General features: G+C 38.9%; 1 protein-coding gene across 1 annotated transcript in view; it reads left to right on the plus strand.

Moving 5' to 3' along the window:
• The window catches only part of ZSWIM5 (zinc finger SWIM-type containing 5), a 265035-nt gene that overhangs the window by 160454 nt on the left and 83893 nt on the right, over nt 1-20688 (plus strand). The window contains exon 2 of the mRNA XM_047085261.1: nt 19197-19553. Within this exon, the coding sequence (XP_046941217.1) occupies nt 19197-19553 (357 nt within the window). The remainder of the gene's footprint in view (nt 1-19196; nt 19554-20688) is intronic.

Raw genomic sequence — 20688 nt, forward strand, 5'->3', positions numbered from 1 at the left:
GAATTTTATAAATATGCTTAATTTTCTGTGAATCATGGATGTGAATATGTAAATCAAAGATTCACTGTAGTGCTTATTTATTCATTCACCTATCAACAAACACTTATTAAGCCCTTATAGTGCACCTGAAATGAAAATATGGAGATGAGGGGTGCCTGGGTGGCTCACATGGTTGAGCGTCCAACTTCGGCCCAGGTCATGATGGTGTGGTTTGTGGGTTCGAGCCCCACATTGGGCTCTGTGCTGACAGCTCAGGGCCTGGAGCCTGCTTCAGATTCTGTGTTTCCCTCTCTCTCTGCCCCTCCGCCACTCGTGCTCTGTCTCTCTCTATCTCTCAAAAATAAATTAAAATGTTTAAAAAAATTATAGAGATGAAAAAGACACAATCTCTGCTTTCAAGGAGCTCACAGTCTAAAAGAAAAAGACAAATATAAAATCTATTAATTATACTGATGTCAAGAGCTATAAAAGAGATATCACTGATAAAAAAATGAGGAAGAAGCATTTAATTCTCCAGAGATATCAGGGATCAGTGAAGACATCCCAGAGTAGATACCATTTGAGTGGAGAACTGAGGATGAGAAGGTGAGAAGGTCACACAGGGTATGGGGAACTTCATATACAAAGGCATAGAGGCTAATAAGACATAGCATAGTCAAGAATATGCAAATAATTTAGTGTGTTAAGAGGTGGTAGGAAGGAAGTCTGAAGAGATAGAAAGAGGCCACATCATAAGAAGTTTGAACTTTATCCTGTAATCAATTAAGAACCATTTGAAAGATTAAAAAAAATTTTTTTTACATTTATTTATTTTTGATAGAGACAGAGCACAAGCGGGGGAGGGGCAGAGAGAGAAGGAGACACAGAATCCAAAGCAGGCTCCAGGCTCCGAGTTGTCAGTAGAGAGCCTGACACAGGGCTCAAACTCACAAACCTCGAGATCATGACCTGAGCCGAAGTTGGACACTTAGCCGACTGAACCACACAGGCGCCCCGAACCATTTGAAAGATTTTTAAGCAACTCATTTCAGCAAACATTTTTGTAAATTTTTATTCTATGCCAGACTCTGTATTAGGTTCCAAGAATATAAAATGAATAGATCACAGTTTGCCAGAAATGACATGATTTTTATTTCTCTTTTAGAAAGATCATTCTGCTCATGTTGTAGAAGATGGATAGAAGGAATAAGATGTGGAGGGAGGAAGATTAGTTAATATAGGCAGGAGATTGTTGTGATCTTGAGCTGAGGCAGTGTTAGGAGAGTTAAAGGGGAGAAGATAGAATGGAGAGATATTCAGGAAGCAGAATCCACAGGATTAAGTGACCTCTTGGGTATAGACAGAGGGAGGAGCTAGGATGCATCCCAGATCCATGACTCCTGCCTGCTTCTCTCAGCCTCAACACATGCCACTTTACCTCTTCCTCTTGGCTCTCCATTTACTGGTCTTTCTGTTCTTTGAATATCCCATGTTCCCCTCAGCTTTTGTATCTCTAAGCCTTGTATATAGCCTTCTTTTCCCTCCTGCCTCAGCACCTCTACATATATGTTTGTTTGTTTGTCACCTTGAGTACTCTTTACCACTATTCTGTCCTTCCCATCCTTGTAATTCTTATTTATTCTATAAAATTTTGCTCACAATGTTATTTCCTCAAGGAAATCCCTTGTCCTAAACCAGGTCAGGTCTTCATATTATATGCTAATCTATCATCCTGTACTTCTCTTTCAAACCACTTATCACAATTAGAATTAAATAATTACCTGTGCATTTGATTGTGTAATATCTGTCTCTCCAGCTAGAATATAAAGGCCATAAAGTCAGGGATTATTTGATCTTTTCCTGGCTTTATTTTTGGAACCTAACACATAGTAGATGTTAAATAATCATTAGTTGAATGGATGAATTGACCTTAATTTAAGATACTTTTTTTTTAACGTTTATTTATTTTTGAGACAGAGAGAGACAGAGCATGACCAGGGGAGGAGCAGAGAGAGAGGGAGACACAGAATCTGAAACAGGCTCCAGGCTCTGAGCTGTCAGCACAGAGCCTGACGCGGGGCTCGAACTCACGGACCGTGAGATGATGACCTGAGCCGAAGTCGGATGCTTAACCGACCAAGCCACCCAGGCGCCCCTTAAGATACTTTTCAAAAGAGAGAGAGGGATTAACATCTTTATGTGTTTTAGCTCTTTCAATTTCTTATAGTCTCTAAGGGAAAGATGTGTGCATAGGTTACCAAATTAAATCTGACCAGAGAGACTGAACGCTGCATATTCTCTGCCATTTGTCTCTATTAGGATTCCATTTTTCTATCAGTTTGGTAATTACCATAGTAGTTGACTATATGTAGACAAAGGATGAAAACTGAATTAGGATTATTTTGCAATGTCTTAGTTTAAAATTTGTTGTTTTGCTTTGTTTTGTTTTTTCAAGAGAGTGCGTGTGCATGTGTCAGCATGGAAGGGGCAGAGAATCTTAAGCAGGCTCCATGCCCAGCATGGGGCAGTGGGGGGTGGGGAGCAATGTGGGCTCTATCTCATGACTGTGAGATCATGACCTGAACTGAAATCAAGAGTTGGAGGCTTAACCAACTGAGCCACCCAGGTGTCCCCACAAAAAAATTTTTTAAGAAGCAATACCAGGGGCGCCTGGGTGGTTTGGTCGGTTAAATGTCCGACTTCAGCTCAGGTCATGATCTCTCAGTCCATGAGTTCTAACTCCGCATTGGGCTCTGTGCTGACTGCTCAGAGCCTGGAGCCTGCTTCGGATTCTGTGTCTCCTTTTCTCTCTCTCTGCCCCTCTCCCACTCATGCTCTGTCTCTGCCTCTCAAAAATAATAAATAAATGTTAAAAATTTTATAAACAAAAAACAGGAAGATGGCGGCGTAGGAGGACGCTGGGCTCACCACGTCCTGCTGATCGCTTAGATTCCACCCACATCTGCCTAAATAACCCAGAAAACTGCCAGAAGACTAGTAGAATGGACTCTCCAGAGCCAAGCGTAGACAAGAGGCCCATGGAAGTGGGTAGGAAGGGCGGAGAGGCGGTGCGTGCTACACGGACTGGCAGGAGGGAGCTGGTGCAGTGGAGGGGCAGCCCGCCTGGCAAGGCAGAGCCCCCAAGTCTGGCTTGCAAAAGTGGAGGGGCCGGACTGGGTGAGTTCTGACAGCCAGTGGGACTTAACATCTGGAATGTTATAAATCAACAGCTCTGCTTGGAGAGCGGGAGGGTGAGAGGACAATGTGAGGGAGAGGTGTTGAGCCCCGGAAGACAGAGCTCAGCTCAGCAGGGAACAAAGGGGCTGGGCAGCACCATCTCCCTCACTCATCCCCCAGCCAAAATCCCAAAGAGAACCAGTTCCCATCACTGAACTTGCTTGCACCACGCAAACACCCAATGCTGTGCTTCTGTGGATCCATCCCTTCGACGGGTCTGCCTGCCTCCCTCCTGGTGCTGCAGGGCCCCTCCTGCAGGGGACCACCGACAGCAAAGTGAGCTAAGCCTGCCCCTCCTGCCCCTGTGCACCTTGCGGATCCACCCCGGCTAATACGCCAGATCCCATAGAAGCAGCACCACAAACCTGGCAGTGTAAAGTAGCCCAGACAGGGGCCACAGCACTCCACAGTGAGTCCTGCCCCTGGGAGAGGGAAAGATAAGGTACACACCAGTCTGACTGTGGCCCCAGCAGTGGAGCACATCAGCGGTGTGGGCAGACATCAGGTCTGACTGCGGCCCCACCCACCAACACAAGTTACTCCAGATAGCACAGGGGAAGTGCCCTGCAGTTTCTCGCCACTCCAGGGACTATCCAAAATGATGAAACGGAAGAATTCTCCTCAAAAGAAACTCCAGGAGTAGTGACAGCTAACGAATTGATCAAAAATGATTTAAGCAATATAACAAACATGAATTTAAAATAATCGTCATAAAATTAATCGCTGGGTTTGAAAAAGTATAGAGGACAGCAGAGAATCTATTGCTACAGAGATCAAGGGACTAAGAAACATTCATGAGGAGCTAAAAATTGCTATAAATGAGGTGCAAAATAAAATAGAGGCGACCACAGCTTGGACTGAAAGGCAGAGGAGAGAATAGGTGAATTAGAAGATAAAATTAATGGGAAAGAGGAAGCTGAGAATAAGAGAGATAAAAAAAATCCAGGAGTATGAGGAGAGAATTAGAGAACTAAGTGATGCAATGAAACGCAACAATATCCATATAATAGGGATTCCAGAGGAGGAAGAGAGAGAGAAAGGGGCTGAAGGTGTACTTGATCATAGCTGAGAACTTCCCTGATCTGGGGAAGGAAAAAGGCACTGAAATCCAAGAGGCACAGAGAACTCCCTTCAGACGTAACTTGAATCGATCTTCTGCACAGTATATCATAGTGAAACTGGCAAAATACAAGGATAAAGACAAAGTTCTGAAAGCAGCTAGGGATAAACACGCTCTAACATATAAAGGGAGATCAGTAAGACTAGTGATGGATCTACCTACTGAAACTTGGAAGGCCAGAAAGGAATGGCAGGAAATCTTCAATGTGATGAACAGAAAAAATATGCAGCCAAGAATCCTTTATCCAGCAAATCTGTCATTTAGAATAGAAGGAGAGATAAAGGTCTTCCCAAACAAACAAAAACTGAAGGAATTCATCACCACTAAACCAGCCCTACAAGAGATCCTAAGGGGGATCCTGTGAGACAAAGTACCAGAGACATCGCTACAAGCATGAAACCTACAGACATCACAATGACTCTAAACTCATATCTCTCTATAATAACACTGAATGTAAATGGACTAAATGCTCCAACCAAAGGACATAGGGTATCAGAATGGATAAAAAAACAAGACCCATTTATTTGCTGTCTACAAGAGACTCATTTTAGACCTGAGGATGCTTTCAGATTGAAAGTGAGGGGATGGAGAACTATCTATCATGCTACTGGAAGTCAAAAGAAAGCTAGAGTAGCCATACTTATATCAGACAAACCAGACTTTAAATTAAAGGCTGTAACAAGAGATGAAGAAGGGCATTATATAATAATTACAGTGTCTATCCATTAGGAAGAGCTAACAATTATAAATGTCTATGCACCAAATACGGGAGCCCCGAAATATATAAAACAATTACTCACAAACATAAGCAACCTTATTGATAAGAATGTGGTAACTTTAACACTTCACTTTACAACAGCAGGGGACTTTAACACTTCACTTACAACAATAGATAGATCATGTAGACACAGGATCAATAAAGAAACAAGGGCCCTGAATGACACATTGGATCAGATGGACTTGACAGATATATTTAGAACTCTGCATCCCAAAGCAACAGAATATACTTTCTTCTTGAATGCACATGGAACATTCTCCAAGATAGATCACATACTGGGTCACAAAACAGCCCTTCATGAGTATACAAGAATTGAAATCATACCATGCATACTTTCAGACCACAGTGCTATGAAGCTTGAAATCAACCACAGGAAAACGTCTGGAAAACCTCCAAAAGCATGGAGGTTAAAGAACACCCTACGAAAGAATGAATGGGTCAACCAGGCAACCAGAGAAAAAAATAAAAAATATATGGAAACAAATGAAAATGAAAATACAACAATCCAAATGCTTTGGGATGCAGCAAAGGCAGTCCTGAGAGGAAAATACATTGCAATCCAGGCCTATCTCCAGAAACAAGAAAAATCCCAAATACAAAATCTAACATCACACCTAAAGGAAATAGAAGCAGAACAGCAAAGACACCCCAAACCCAGCAGAAGAAGAGAAATAAAGATCAGAGCAGAAATAAACAATATAGAATCTAAAAAAAACTGTAGAGCAGATCAATGAAACCAAGAGTTGGTTTTTTGAAAAAAATAAACAAAATTGATAAACCTCTAGCCAGGCTTCTCAAAAAGAAAAGGAAGATGACCCAAATAGATAAAATCATGAATGAAAATGGAATCATTACAACCAATTCCTCAGAAATACAAGCAATTATCAGGGAATACTATGAAAAGTTATATGCCAACAAATTGGACAACCTGGAAGATATGGACAAATTCCTAAGCACCCACACACTTCCAAAACCCAAACAGGAAGAAATAGAAAACAGGAAGAAATAGAAATAGAAAACCGATGAAGAAATTGAATCAGTTATCAAAAATCTCCCAACAAATAAGAGTCCAGGACCAGATGGCTTCCCAGGGGAATTCTACCAGACATTTAAAGCAGAGATAATACCTGTCCTTCTTAAGCTGTTCCAAAATATAGAAAGGGAAGGAAAACTTCCAGACTCATTCTCTGAAGCCAGTATTACTTTGATTCCTAAACCAGACAGAGACCCAATAAAAAAAGAGAACTACAGGCCAATATTCCTGATGAATATGGATGTAAAAATTCTCAATAAGATACTAGCAAATCGAATTCAACAGCATATAAAAAGAATTATTCACCATGATCAAGTGGGATTCATTCCTGGGCTGCAGGGTTAGTTCAACATTCGCAAATCAATCAATGTGATACATCACATTAATAAAAGAAAAGATAAGAACCATATGATCCTGTCAATTGATGCAGAAAAAGCATTTGACAAAATTCAGCATCCTTTCTTAATAAAAACCCTCGAGAAAGTCGGGATAGAAGGAACATACTTAAACATCATAAAAGCCATTTATGAAAAGCCCACAGCTAACATCATCCTCAATGGGGGAAAACTGAGAGCTTTTTCCCTGAGATCAGGAACACGACAGGGATGTCCACTCTCACTGCTTTTGTTTCACATAGTGTTGGAAGTGCTTAGCATCAGCAATCACACAACAAAATGAAATCACAGGCATCAAAATAGGCAATGATGCAGTCAAGCTTTCACTTTTTGCAGATGACATGATATTATACATGGAAAATCTGATAGACTCTACCAAAAGTCTGCTAGAACTGATACACGAGTTCAGCAAAGTCGAAGGATACAAAATCAATGTACAGAAATCAGTTGCATTCTTATACACTAATAAAGAAACGACAGAAAGACAAATAAAGAAACTGATCCCATTCACAATTGCACCAAGAAGCATAAAATACCTAGGAATAAACCTAACCAAAGATGTAAAAGATCTGTATGCTGAAAACTATAGAAAGCTTATGAAGGAAATTGAAGAAGATATAAAGTAATGGAAAAACATTCCGTGCTCATGGATTGGAAAAATAAATATTGTTAAAATGTCAATACTCCCTAAAGCTATCTACACATTCAATGCAATCCCAATCAAAATTGCACCAGCATTCTTCTCAGAGCTAGAACAAGCAATCCTAAAATTCATATGGAACCACAAAAGACCCCGAATAGCCAAAGTAATTTTGAGGAAGAAGACCAAAGCAGGAGGCATCACAATCCCAGACTTTAGCCTCTACTACAAAGCTGTCATCATCAAGACAGAATGGTATTGGCACAAAAACAGACACATGACCAATGGAATAGAATAGAAACCCCAGAACTAGACCCACAAACATATGGCCAACTCATCTTTAACAAAGCAGGAAAGAATATCCAATGGAAAAAAGACAGAGTCTTGAACAAATGGTGCTGGGAGAACTGGACAGCAACATGCAGAAGGTTGAAACTAGACCACTTTCTTACACCATTCACAAGAATAAACTCAAAATGGATAAAGGACCTAAATGTGAGACAGGAAATCATCCAAACCCTAGAGGAGAAAGCAGGAAAAAACCTTTCTGACTTCAGCCGCAGCAATTTCTTACTTGACACATCCCCAAGGGCAAGGGAATTAAAAGCAAAAATGAACTATTGGGACCTCATGAAGACAAAAAGCTTCTGCACAGCAAAGGAAACAATCACCAAAACTAAAAGGCAACCAACGGAATGGGTAAAGATATTTGCAAATGACATATTGGACAAAGGGCTAGTATCCAAAATCTATAAAGAGCTCACCAAACTCCACACCCGAAAAACAAATAACCCAGTGAAGAAATGGGCAGAAAACATGAATAGACACTTCTCTAAAGAAGACATCCAGATGGCCAACAGGCACATGAAAAGATGCTCAATGTTGCTCTTCATCAGGGAGATACAAATTGACTATTTTCTTCAAAAACCCAGGTCTCTACCAGACCCACCATCCCTGACTGCTTTGCTCCAAAAAGATAATGCTGTGCCAAGGAAGGAAATACTGGATGTCTGACCATTATGGCTGGCTGGAGCCACTAGTGAAGCAAACATATGTTGATTCCTTCCCTGTATGTCTGCCTACTCCTTCTCCTACCAGTCCACCCATTATCTTAATCATTCCAAGACCTGCAGTTGATGAGAGACTGTTTTTAAAGCCAGTAGTTCTTGGGGCGCCTGGGTGGCTCAGTCGGTTGAGCGGCCGACTTCGGCTCAGGTCACGATCTCGCAGTCCGTGAGTTCGAGCCCCGCGTCGGGCTCTGTGCTGACCGCTCGGAGCCTGGAGCCTGTTTCATATTCTGTGTCTCCCTCTCTCTGACCCTCCCCCGTTCATGCTCTGTCTCTCTCTGTCTCAAAAATAAATAAACGTTAAAAATTAAAAAAAAAAAAAGCCAGTAGTTCTTGAGCATTTGAATATTTGGTAAGCAAGATGATTTCATAATATATGCCTTTTGGTTTGGTGGGGTTTTTTGTTGTTTTTTGGGTGTTTTGTTTTGTTTTGTTGTTTTGTATGTTAGAAAATGTGATTGAAGGATCATCACTATGATGATGATCAGGAAAATTTTGTCTATGAAGTACTTGTTTTTCCTATGAATTCTAAGCAGTTTTCACAACTGTCATTTCTGTCACTTTTTTTGTTAAAAGCCTACAATGTTCCAGACACTGAATTGGGCACTTTACGTGTTTTTTCATTCTACAGATGAGGGTGTTAAGAGTCAGAGAAGGTGAGTCAAATTTTAAGTAAAAAATAAAGCCACTCTAAGGCAATGACTGATTGAGGCAGTGATCATTAATGACTATTAAAACTATTAGGTAGGGGCACCTGGGTGGCTTAGTCGGTTGAGCGGCCCACTTCGGCTCAGGTCATGATCTCGCAGTCCGTGAGTTCGAGCCCCGCATCAGGCTCTGTGCTGACAGCTCAGAACTTGGAGCCTGTTTCAGATTCTGTGTCTCCCTCTCTCTCTGCCCCTCCCCCGCTCATGCTCGGTCTCTCTCTGGCAAAAATAATTAAACATTAAAAAAAATTAAAAAAAAAACTATTAGGTAGAAAGTTAACAGGGAACTTTATAATGGTTGGATCAGGCTCACAACACCTGAAAACATTGATCAATCCTAAGAGCACAAAAAGAAAAACCATGAGTCATTATTTATCTGCTGATGTGATGTATTAGAAAGTATGCAACACAACCTATGAGGTAATTTTCCCAAAAAACCTGAATCTGGTCAAGTCTCTCTAGCACTAACTTATTATTTTCCAGTAAATAACTGGTGGGGGGCGGGGAGGAGAGGAACTTATAGCTTAAGAGATGAATCAATCAAATGAAATGGCTGGACCTTATTTGTATCCTGATTTGAACAAACAGCCTGTGTTTGTTTGATTGTTGTTTTGAGATCTTCTTAAAAAGTCGGTTGTGGTGGTGTGAATACTGGATATTTGATTTTAAGGAACTACTACTAATTTTAAACTCGTATCTCTTAGAAATGTATGTAGAAGTATTTAGCAATGAAATTATATTTCTGGGGTTTACTTCAGTATAATCCCTTGAAGAGGATAGAGAGGAGTTGGGAAAGGGTAAAGACTAAGCCAGTTTATGTCTCTGTTGAAAATTATTGAAGCTGAGTGATGGAAACATGGGGTCTCATTATACTGAGCTCTCTTTACTTCTTTGTTTGGAAATGTCCAAATAAGAGAGTTAAAAATTAAAAAGAGCACACAGTCGATATTCAGTAAGTGCATGCTGGATTCAATAGAGATTTATAGGCTTCTATACATTTGCTTAAATCAGCAAATTATTGATGGACATGTTTATGGCAGTTAGGTTTGCAAGGGGAAAGAAACACTAATTGAACCTATTCTATGTAGCTTTATTCTTAGGAGTAATTAGACTTTTACAAAAAAATGTTATTAGGTTAAAATAAGGAAAGAAGTACAAATATTTTAAACTGACTTTCAGTTTACATTCTAAAAGCTATGAAGGGAAAAAGGAACTCACAGCAAGGAAACTTCCACAGAGCCACTCAGAGCCTTCTGCCTTTCAAATGGGCCTAGTCCTGGAGCATGAGCTATGCCAGTGGAGCCCAAAGATTTACCAAGCTCAAATGAACATGTTCCCAAGAGCATCCTGGGCCTTAACTGAAGCTTCTAGGGGGCTATGTCTGACTTGCTTTGAAAATATTTTGTAGAAATGTCTGAATTATTTAATAGTGACCTACTGTGGAGATCACTGGAATCTAAATTGATACTCAGCATTTTGTCTCTAATTCCAGATTAAAAAGAGGGTTCAAACCATTACCAATGCTATAAAAACAAATGTAAGAATTTCAGTAAACCTGAAAGTTATTTTCTAATAATGATAGTATTATTAGATAGTTTATATTATTTTATAGTTTTATTTTATAGTTTCTGATAGTATTATTTTATAGTTTCTATAAATGTGGTATTGATTGCCATGCAACACAATATTATACACAGAGGCAGTATAGTGTAATAGTATGTATTGTATAGTATAGCATAGCATAGCATAGCATAGCATAGCATAGCATGTAGAGTATGGGCTTTTGAGCCAGACTGCATGGATGTAAATCTTGACATTGCCACTTAGTAGCAGAATGACCCTGAGCAAGTTACTTAACCTCTCTGTGCTTATTTCCTTATACATACAGTGGGGATAACAATAGTAATCAGGGTTTTCCAAAACAAAAGCAGTAGGATATATGTATACACACACAACATGTATATGTGTTTTATTTCATATTATATGTATGTATATATGATTTATTTTGAGCAATGGGTCTATGCAATTATGGGAGCTGGCAAGTCTGAAATCTGTATGGCAGGCCAGCAAGCTGGAAATCCTTGAGCAGGATCTGATTCTACAGTCTTGAGGCAGAATTTCTTCTTTCTCAGAGAAACCTTAGTTTTGCTTTTAAAGCCTTTTACTGATTGGATGATATCTACCCACATTATTGAGGTTAATTTCCTTTAGTTAAAGTCAACTGATTTTATATGTTAACCACAGCTACAAAATACTTCTACAGCAATACCTAGATTAGTGTTTCAATAATGGGGTCCTATAGCTTAGTCATATTGACACATAAAACTTAGATCACACTTACTATAAGATTCATAAAAATTGTGAAAATTTAATGAGGTAAATGCATGTAAAGCATTTAGAATAGAGCCTAACACATGGGAGGCACTCATAAAGATTAGCTATTATTACACATTCTTTAAATCATAAAGGTTAACTATTATTACATACTCTTTAAATCCCAAAACTACCCTTGTTCTAGGAAAGATATAATAATAAATTCAGTGATAGTCACTATAAAATCAATTAATATTCTAGCGAGAATGAACCTTGGATGTCTTCTAGACCAGCCTCTCATTTTAAAAAACATGGAAGCTGAGGTCCAGTCTCTTTTTCATGTAGGCAAAGATATTTTGGTTTTTGTAGTGATGAACACACAGAGAGAAAGCCCTGCCCTAGTGGGGCTTCTATCTTAATAAGATAACCATTGTTTCTGCCCAAATCTCACCAATATTCTTACTCATTTGCATTCAGAAAAGGAATTAGAGATTTGGGTTCAGAGACTGCGCTGCCTCAAAGCACAGGTGCCCCAAAACATTGAACTGTTCAAGTAGAAATGTTTATATTCAATTTTTAGATTCAGAAGCTTAGAACCTAAGCTCTTCCTACATTGACATCACTGGCATATTTGAAATTTTAAAGTTACCCTTCTATGGGGTGTCTCTTTTCATTAAGACTTAGGTCATTTCTCAAGAATGTGCTAAATGCTCCTGAGTGGCCTAAGTGAAATTAATAATGTACTTTCTTAGCACCTTGTTTTCAACCACTGGGAAACTTGGCCATTGGGGAAGTTCTCTCTGATTCCTTGACATGGAGACTCATTAACAAAAATTGCATAAAAGCATGAATAATAAATCTATGGGACACTTTACAGTTTTATAAACCACTTTTGAGAAATAGGGCAGGTATTATTATCCCCACTTTACTGAGGAGGAAGCTGAAATTCAGAGTTGTGAAGTGAGTCTCCCAAGACTACATACTTAATAGCAGATCCTGACTGCCTAATCCCAGTATAATATGCTCTCTGCTGTATAACTCTACTGGCCACATTTGGTCGATACAGTTCTAGAAAAGAGCTGCTTTTCAACCCTGCAGTTCTCTTCCTTAGTTCTAATGTGAAGACAGTCTTGGAGACACTCCTGGAAGAGTCAGGCCCTGGGGCCCAGGGGGCACTACGTAGCAGGACTCTTCCTTATAAAGCCATTACCCTCAAGAACAGGAGACATCACTGACTTTCCTAGCACACAGAAACAGACACAGAGACTTAGACAAAATTAAAAGAGAAATTTATCCCAAATGAAAGACAGGACAAGACCATGGCCGGAGATATAAGCAAAACAGATATAGGTAATATGCCTGATAGAGAATTTAAAGTAATGATCATCAAGATACTGGACTTGAGAAAAGAGTGGAGGACATCAGTGAGACCCTTAACACAGAGATAAGGAATAACATAGCAGAGAGAAACACACTTGATCGAATGAACAGCAAGCTGAAAGAAGCAAAGGGATGAATTAATGACCCATTAATTCCAACTTCCATTTCCAGAGTAATGGAAAGTAATCAAGCTGAACAGGGGAGAGAAAAAAGAATTATGCAAAATAAGAATTATTATGTTTGATGAAGTGACCGAGTTTCCTTAAGGAACTTTATCAAACATAATAACATTCATATTATAGGAGTCCCAGAAGAAGAACAGAGAGAAAGGAGAGCAGAAAACTTAATTTGAAGAAAGAATAGCTGAAAACTTCCCTAACGTGGGAAAGGAAACAGATATCCAGATCCCAGAGGCACAGAGAACACCCATCAAAATCAACAATAGCAGATCCACACTAAGACGTATTGTAATTAAGTTGGCAAAATATAATGATGAAGAAAAAAATATTAAAAACCAGCAAAATAAAAGAAGACAGTTACATACAAAGGAACCCCACAAAACTATCTGTGGACTTTTCAGCAGAAACTTTCCAAGCCAGAAAGCAGTGGCATGATATATTCAAAGTGCTGAATGGGAAAAACCTGCAGCCAAGAAAACTCTATATAGCAAGGGTATCATTCAGAATAGAGAGAGAGATATAGTTTTCTTGACAAAAACTAAAGGAGTTCATGACCACTAAACCAGCCCTGCAAGAAATATTTTTAAAGGAAAAAAAAAATTAAGTTTATTTATTTTTGAGAGAGAGACAGAGCAAGTGAGGGAGGGGCAGAAAGAGAGGGAGGGAGAGTATCCCAAGCAGGCTCTGCACCGTCAGCACAGAGCCTAATGCAGGACTTGAACCCACGAACCTTGAGATCATGACTTGACCCAAAACCAAGAGTTGGACACTTAACTGCTGAGCCACCCAGGCGTCCCTCTGCAAAAATTTTAAAGGGGACTCTTTGAGTGGAAAGGAAAGACCACAAATGACAGTGTGAAGGTAGAAAACAAAAAAGCACTAAAAATGAATATTTCTGTATAAAACAGTCAAGGAACTCACAGAAGAAAAAGTTGTAAAACATGACACCATATACCTAAAACATGGGAGGAGAGGAGTAAAAAATGGATTCAAACTTAAATGACCATCAATATAATATAGACTGTTATATGCAGAAGAGTTATATACAAACTTAATGGTACCGTATATCAAAAACCACTATTAAATATGCAAAGAATAAAGAGAATTCAAATCGCTAAAGAAAACGAGCAACCCATGAAAGAGAGAAAGACAACAAAGGATCAGAGAAAATCTTAAGAAAAAAAAATAATAAATTGGGGCGCCTGGGTGGCTCAGTCAGTTAAGTGGCCAACTTCGGCTCAGGTCATGATCTCACAGTTTGTGAGTTTGGGCCCCACGTCGGGCTCTGTGCTGACAGCTCAGAGTCTGGAGCCTGCTTCAAATTCTATGACTTCCTCTCTCTCTGCCCCTCCCCTGCTCATGCTCACTCTCACTCTCTCTTTCTCTCTCTCTCTCAAAAATAAACATGAAATGGGGCGCCTGGGTGGCGCAGTCGGTTAAGCGTCCGACTTCAGCCAGGTCACGATCTCGCGGTCCGTGAGTTCGAGCCCCGCGTCAGGCTCTGGGCTGATGGCTCAGAGCCTGGAGCCTGTTTGCAATTCTGTGTCTCCCTCTCTCTCTGCCCCTCCCCCATTCATGCTCTGTCTCTCTCTGTCCCAAAAATAAATAAACGTTGAAAAAAAAATTTAAAAAAAAATAAATAAACATGAAAAAAAATTTTTTTGGAAACTAATAAAATGCCAATAAATACATATGTATCAATAATTAATTTGAATGTAAATGGCCTAAACACTCCAATCAAAGACATGGGGTGACAAAATGGATATAAAAACAAGACTCATCTTGGGGCACCTGGGTGGCTCAGTCAGTTGAGCGTCCAACTTCAGCTCAGGTCATGATCTTGCGGTTTGTGAGTTTGAGCCCCGCATCGGGCTCTGTGCTGACAGCTCAGAGCCTGGAGCCTGCTTTGGATTCTGTGTCTCCCTCTCTCTTTCTGCCCCTCCCCTGCTCATGCTCTGTCTCTTTCTGTCTCAAAAATAATAAATAAAAACGTTAAAAAAATTTTTTTAAATCATTCATCACATCAAGTGGGTTGCAAGGTTGGTTCAGTATTCACAAGTCAATCAACATGATGCATCACATCAACAAGGAAAAGGATATGTACCACGTGATCATTTCAGTAGATGTAGAAAAAGTATTTGGCAAAGTACAACATCCATTCATGGTTAAAACCTTCAACAATGTATGTTTACAGGGTATATACCACAACATAATAAAGGCCATATATGAAAAACCCACAGCTAACATCATCTTTAATGGTGAAAAACTGAGAGCTTTTTCCCTAAGATCAGGAACAGGACAAGGATGTCCACTCTCACCATTTTTATTCAACATCGTACTGGAAGTCCCAGCCATAGCAATCAGAAAACAAAAAGAATAAAATGCACCCAAATCAGTAAGGAAGAAGTAAAACTTCCACTGTTTGTAGATGACATGATACTCTACATAGGATACCTGAAAGACTCCACCAAAAAAAGAAAAAAAAAACTACTGGAACTAATAAAGGAATTCAGAAGAGTTGCAGGATACAAAATCAGTGTACAGAAATCTGTTTCATTTCTATACACCAATAATGAAGGAGGAGAAAGAGAAATTAAGAAAACAATCCCATTTACAATTGCACAAAAATAATAAGGTACCTAGGAATAGACCTGACCAAAGAGGTGGAGACCTATACTCTGAAAACGAGAAAACACTGATAAAGGGAACTGAAAATGACACAAAGAAGTGGAAAGACAGTCATGCTCATGGATTGGAAAAACAAATTTTGTTAAAATGTCTGTATTACCCAAAGCAGTCTATACATTTAATGTAATCCCAATCAAAATACCAACAGCATTTTTCACAGAACTAGAGCAAAAAATTCTAAAATTTCTGTGGAACCGCAGAAGACCCCCATAGCCAAAGCAACCTTGAAAAAGAAGCTGGAGGCATCACAATTCCAGACTTCAAATTCTACTACAAAGCTGCAGTAATCAGAACAGTGTGGTGCTGGAACTTTCAAACAGATGCATAGATTAATGGAACAGAATAGAAAACCCAGAAATAAACCCACAAGTATATGATCAGTTAATCTTCAACAAAGCAGAAAAGAATATCCAGTGGGAAAGAGTGAAAAGCAGACAGCAGCATGCAAAAGAATGAAACTAGACCACTTTCTTACACCATACACAAAAATAAAATAAAAATGGGTTAAGGACCAAATGGGAGACCTGAAACCATAAAAATCCTTGAAGAGAACACAGGTTGTAATCTCTTTGACATTGGTAGTAGCAATACTTTTCTAGATATGTTGCCTGAGGCAAGGGAAACAAAATAAAAAATAGACTATTGGGGCTACATTAAAATAAAAAGCTTTTGGGGTGCCTGGGTGGTTCAGTTGGTTAAGCGTCCAGCTTCAGCTCAGGTCATGATCTCACGGTTCATGAGTTTGAACCTGCATTGGGCTCTGTGCTGAAAGGTCTGAGCCTGGAGCCTGCTTCAGATTCTGTCTCCCTCTCTCTCTGCCCCTCCCCTGCTCACTCTCTCTCTCTCTCTCAAAAATAAACATTAAAAAGCTTTTGCAAAGCAAAGGAAACAATAAAACAAAAAACAACCTATGCAGTGGGAAAAGATATTTGCAAATGATATATCCAATAAAGGGTTAGCATCCAAAATATATAAAGAACATGTAAAACTCAACACCCAAAAAGGTAATAATCCAATTTAAAAATGGGCAGAAGACATGAACAGACATTTCTCCAAAGAGGACAGATGGCAAACAGACACATGAAAAGATGCTCCACATCATTCATCATCAGAGAAAAGCAAATCAAAACTACAATGAAATATCCCTTCACACCTGTCAGAATGGCTAAAATAAAAAACAAGAAACAACGGATGTTGGTGACAAAGTGGAAAAAGAGCAACATTGTATGCTGTTGGTGGGAATGCAAACTGGGGCCAGCCACTGTGAAAAACAGTATGGAGGTTTCTTAAAGGGTTAAAAATAGAACTACCCTATGATCCAGTAATCTCACTAGTGGGCATTTACTCAAAGAATACATAAACACTAATTCAAAGGGATACATGCACCCCTATGTTAAAGCAGCATTTCTTACAATAGCCAAGATATGAAAGCAGCCCAAGTGTTTGTCGATAGATGAATGGATAAAGAAGTTGTGTTATACATACAAAAGAATATTATTCAGCCATAAAAAAGAATGAAATCTTACCATTTGCAATGACATGGATAGAGCTAAAGAGTATAATGCTAAATGAAATGAGTCAGAGAAACACAAATACCATATGATTTCACTCAAATGTGAAATTTAAGAAATGAAACAAAAGGGCAAATGAGGGTCAAAGAGAGATGGAGACAAATCAAGAAACAGACTTTCAATTGTGGAGAACAAACTTGGTTACCAGAGGAGTGGGGGGTGGAGGATGGGTAAATATGTGATGAGGATTAATGTGTTCACTTGTGATGGGCAGGGCACTAGGTGATATATGGAATTGTGAATCACTATATAAAAATAAATAAATAATATAAAGTGAAGGCAGTCTTTATCCACACTTAATCATATTTGGATGTAACTTGTTTACTTTGCCTTTAAAATATGACAATAAATATTTTTAAATCTGAAGCTAAGTTTAGCTGAGAAAAAATTTCTGTGAAGTTTTAAAAATATACCTGGAAGCTAATAAAGTTTTAGCAAATAAGTCTTGGATATTTTTCTTGCTCTGGAAATTAATCTTAACTTTTTTAGTAGTGTGCACCTTTCTTTGGATTGGACATAAATGTGCCTTTTAGTAGTGTTAATTTTGCCAGATTGTATGTTTTTAAATTTGGGTCTTATTTTAATTAACCATGATTATCTGAAACTTGAACTTTGGAAAGTTTTCTGTCTGCATTTTTAAATTCTGCTGGGTCACAGTGGTAGCTCTGAAACTTATATATACATCTTTATTATTTGTCAACTATTCTCCAACAGATAAAAGTTTATTTAAAATTGCTTCCCTGTTCACAGTGTGCAGTGCAGTTAAGCAGGAAAGTCTCCAAGGACAGGAAAGTCTCCTGTCCCTGATATACCATTTGACACATCATATTGTAATCATTTATTTATTTATTTGTCTGTGATTTTTGAGGATAAGGACTTTGTCATGGCATGTTTTAGAGGTAGTGTAATATAAATGAAAGAAAATGAACTTTGGAGTCATTCAGACCTGGTTCCAAAACTCAGGTCTGTCATTTACTACCTGAGAGGTTTTAAGCAAATTACTTAACCTTTCTGAGTCCCAGTTTACACAACTTTAAAAATAAGAAAAATAGGGGAGTCTGGGTAGCTCAGTCGGTTAAGCATCTGACACTTGATTTCGGCTCGGATCATGATCTTATAGTTCATGGGACAGAGCTTTGTCTTGGGCTCTATGCTGAGTGTGGAGCCTGCTTAGGATTCTCTCTCTCTCCCTCTCTCTGCCCCTCACCCACTCGTGTGTGCACTCTCTCTCTCTCAAAATAAGTAAACTTAAATAAAATAAAAAATAAAACAAGGAAAATAATAGCAACCTCATAATGTTGTGATAATTATTAAAAACACCAGATACAGTTGTGCTATGTGATAGGTGCTTTACAAATATTTGATATCCTTCTCCTTATTTTGTTAATATCCCAAGGCCTAGCAGTCTGACACTTAAGATCTCATTAATTTGGTTTAAATGACTGAATTATTCTCCCTACATTACAAAACTATTAGTGCTATGTGCTAGTACGTCGAGGTGTAACACTGCATAGTCTCACTGCACCAAGCTGTGCTTTCCATATTTTATGAGGTTTCTTACCTTTTTGGTATCCCACATGGCCACCATTTTGGAATTGTATGTTTTAAGGAAGAAATGTCAGTATTCTCCTTGTTCTTTCTCTTGTCCTTTCTTGTGGCGTTCCTTTGGTTTCTCTTGGATTTATAGCACTTGCCTTAATCTAGATTGTACGTATTTCATTTGTAGCCTTGTCTTTTCTCCCAAAGAGTTTACAGTGTACCTTAGAGGTTTTTAACTTATTTGGGGTTCCTTGTTAACCTTTTTAGACTATGATGAAAGCTATGAACTATCCCTGCCCCCCTAGCAAACGTACATGTATACAAAACAGGTTTTCATATTATTAGTTCACGAGGTTTGTGGACTCCAGGGTAAGGATTCTTTTTCTAGATATTGTGTTCCTTTAGAGCTGTACCTGAGTTTCATTGACCTTTGTGCTATGGCAGAGCCTACCACATATACAGGAGATACTTAGCAAAAAAGTTTCTGAATTGATTAATTGAAATGCAAAATGAAAATCTTCCAAGTTTCTTATTGCAGAATCTCTAAACGCACTTTCTTTGTTTCCTTAGGCTTCCATCTCAGTGGTACAGTAACTGAGCCAGCTACCACTTCTGAACCAGCAGTGACTTACAAAGTTGCAATCAGTTTTGACCGATGCAAAATCACCTCAGTGACATGTGGCTGTGGGAACAAAGATATATTCTACTGTGCTCATGTGGTGGCACTCTCACTCTACAGGATCCGTAAACCAGAGCAAGTCAAATTGCGTCTTCCTATCTCAGAAACCCTTTTCCAGATGAATAGGGACCAGCTACAGAAGTTTATTCAGTATTTAATCACGGCACACCACACTGAAGTTCTTCCTACTGCGCAGAAACTGGCAGATGAGATTCTATCCTCCAACTCAGAAATCAACCAAGTGAATGGTAATTATACAACATTTTTGTTGCTAAAAATCTACTTTGTTGCTTTATTGCGTGTTTAGAGGTTGGGATTTTTTGTTAATATTTTTGCAATTGTGATCACTTAATCTGAAATCAGTTCATTCCATCAAATCAACTATTCAACTCTTAGTTTTTTGAAGCAGTCCAGTTGTCTGCCTTATAAAACTCTTTGCAAAAAAGGACAGAGAATGTTAGAGTTATGTAGTGATCTAGTTTTTTGGACTTTATTTGTGTGTATAATGCCTGCCCCAGGAGCCTGGAATATTCAGGAGTGAGAGAAAGCAAAAAATAATTTGTGTCATCAGTGAAATTAGATATATATAAGAATTCTCTTAACATTTTAGGATCCTACATAGCATCAGGGTCATTCTCAAGAGCATCTTTTAGTATTGTGCTCACTTACTCATTCAACAAGTATATATTGAGAACCTGCTCTGTGCAAGCAATAGTGCTGATTGTTGAGAGCATAAAACAGACATGATTCCTGCCTTCAAGTAGCTTATAATCTAGTAGAAAAGACAGATACGTTTGGGGGACCTGCGTGGCTCAGTTGATTGAGCGTCCCATTCTTGATATTAGCTCAGGTAATGATCCCTGAGTTGTGGGATCAAGCCCCGTGTCAGGCTCTGTGCTGAGCATGGAGCCTGCTTGGTATTCTCTTTCTCTCTCCCTCTGCCCATCTCCCATGCTTGCATGCTTTCTCCATCTCTCTCTAAAAGGAAGAAAAGGGGTGTAGGGGAAGAAAGAAAAGACAGCTAAGTTTGAAACAAATAGTTGTTTTTATAATAAAGACAGGTTGTAAAGACTTTATCACAGGAAACCACTGAAGAATTTTGAGAAGGCGTTTTGTTTGTTAGATCCTATGTTCCAGGTATGATACAAAGGACTCCACATATGTTGATTCATTTAGCTTTCAAAACTACTCTGTGAAATAGGTGTTTTAACCACTTCCATTTTTTAAATAAGGAAATTATAACCCATACACACTTGACTTCAAAACTCAAGGTTTTTATGCTTCTCTATACTATCTATTTTTAGCAGATAATTTTGGTACTAATGTAAAAGAGGCAATGAGACCAGGTGGATGGTCTGTATGATATTGTAATCCATGTGCCAA

The sequence above is a fragment of the Lynx rufus genome, unplaced genomic scaffold, assembly GCF_022079265.1.
Source record: "Lynx rufus isolate CCGP_SWC_20201006 ecotype Redwood Valley unplaced genomic scaffold, mLynRuf1.p SCAF_2, whole genome shotgun sequence".
In the NCBI taxonomy this organism is placed as follows: domain Eukaryota; kingdom Metazoa; phylum Chordata; class Mammalia; order Carnivora; family Felidae; genus Lynx; species Lynx rufus.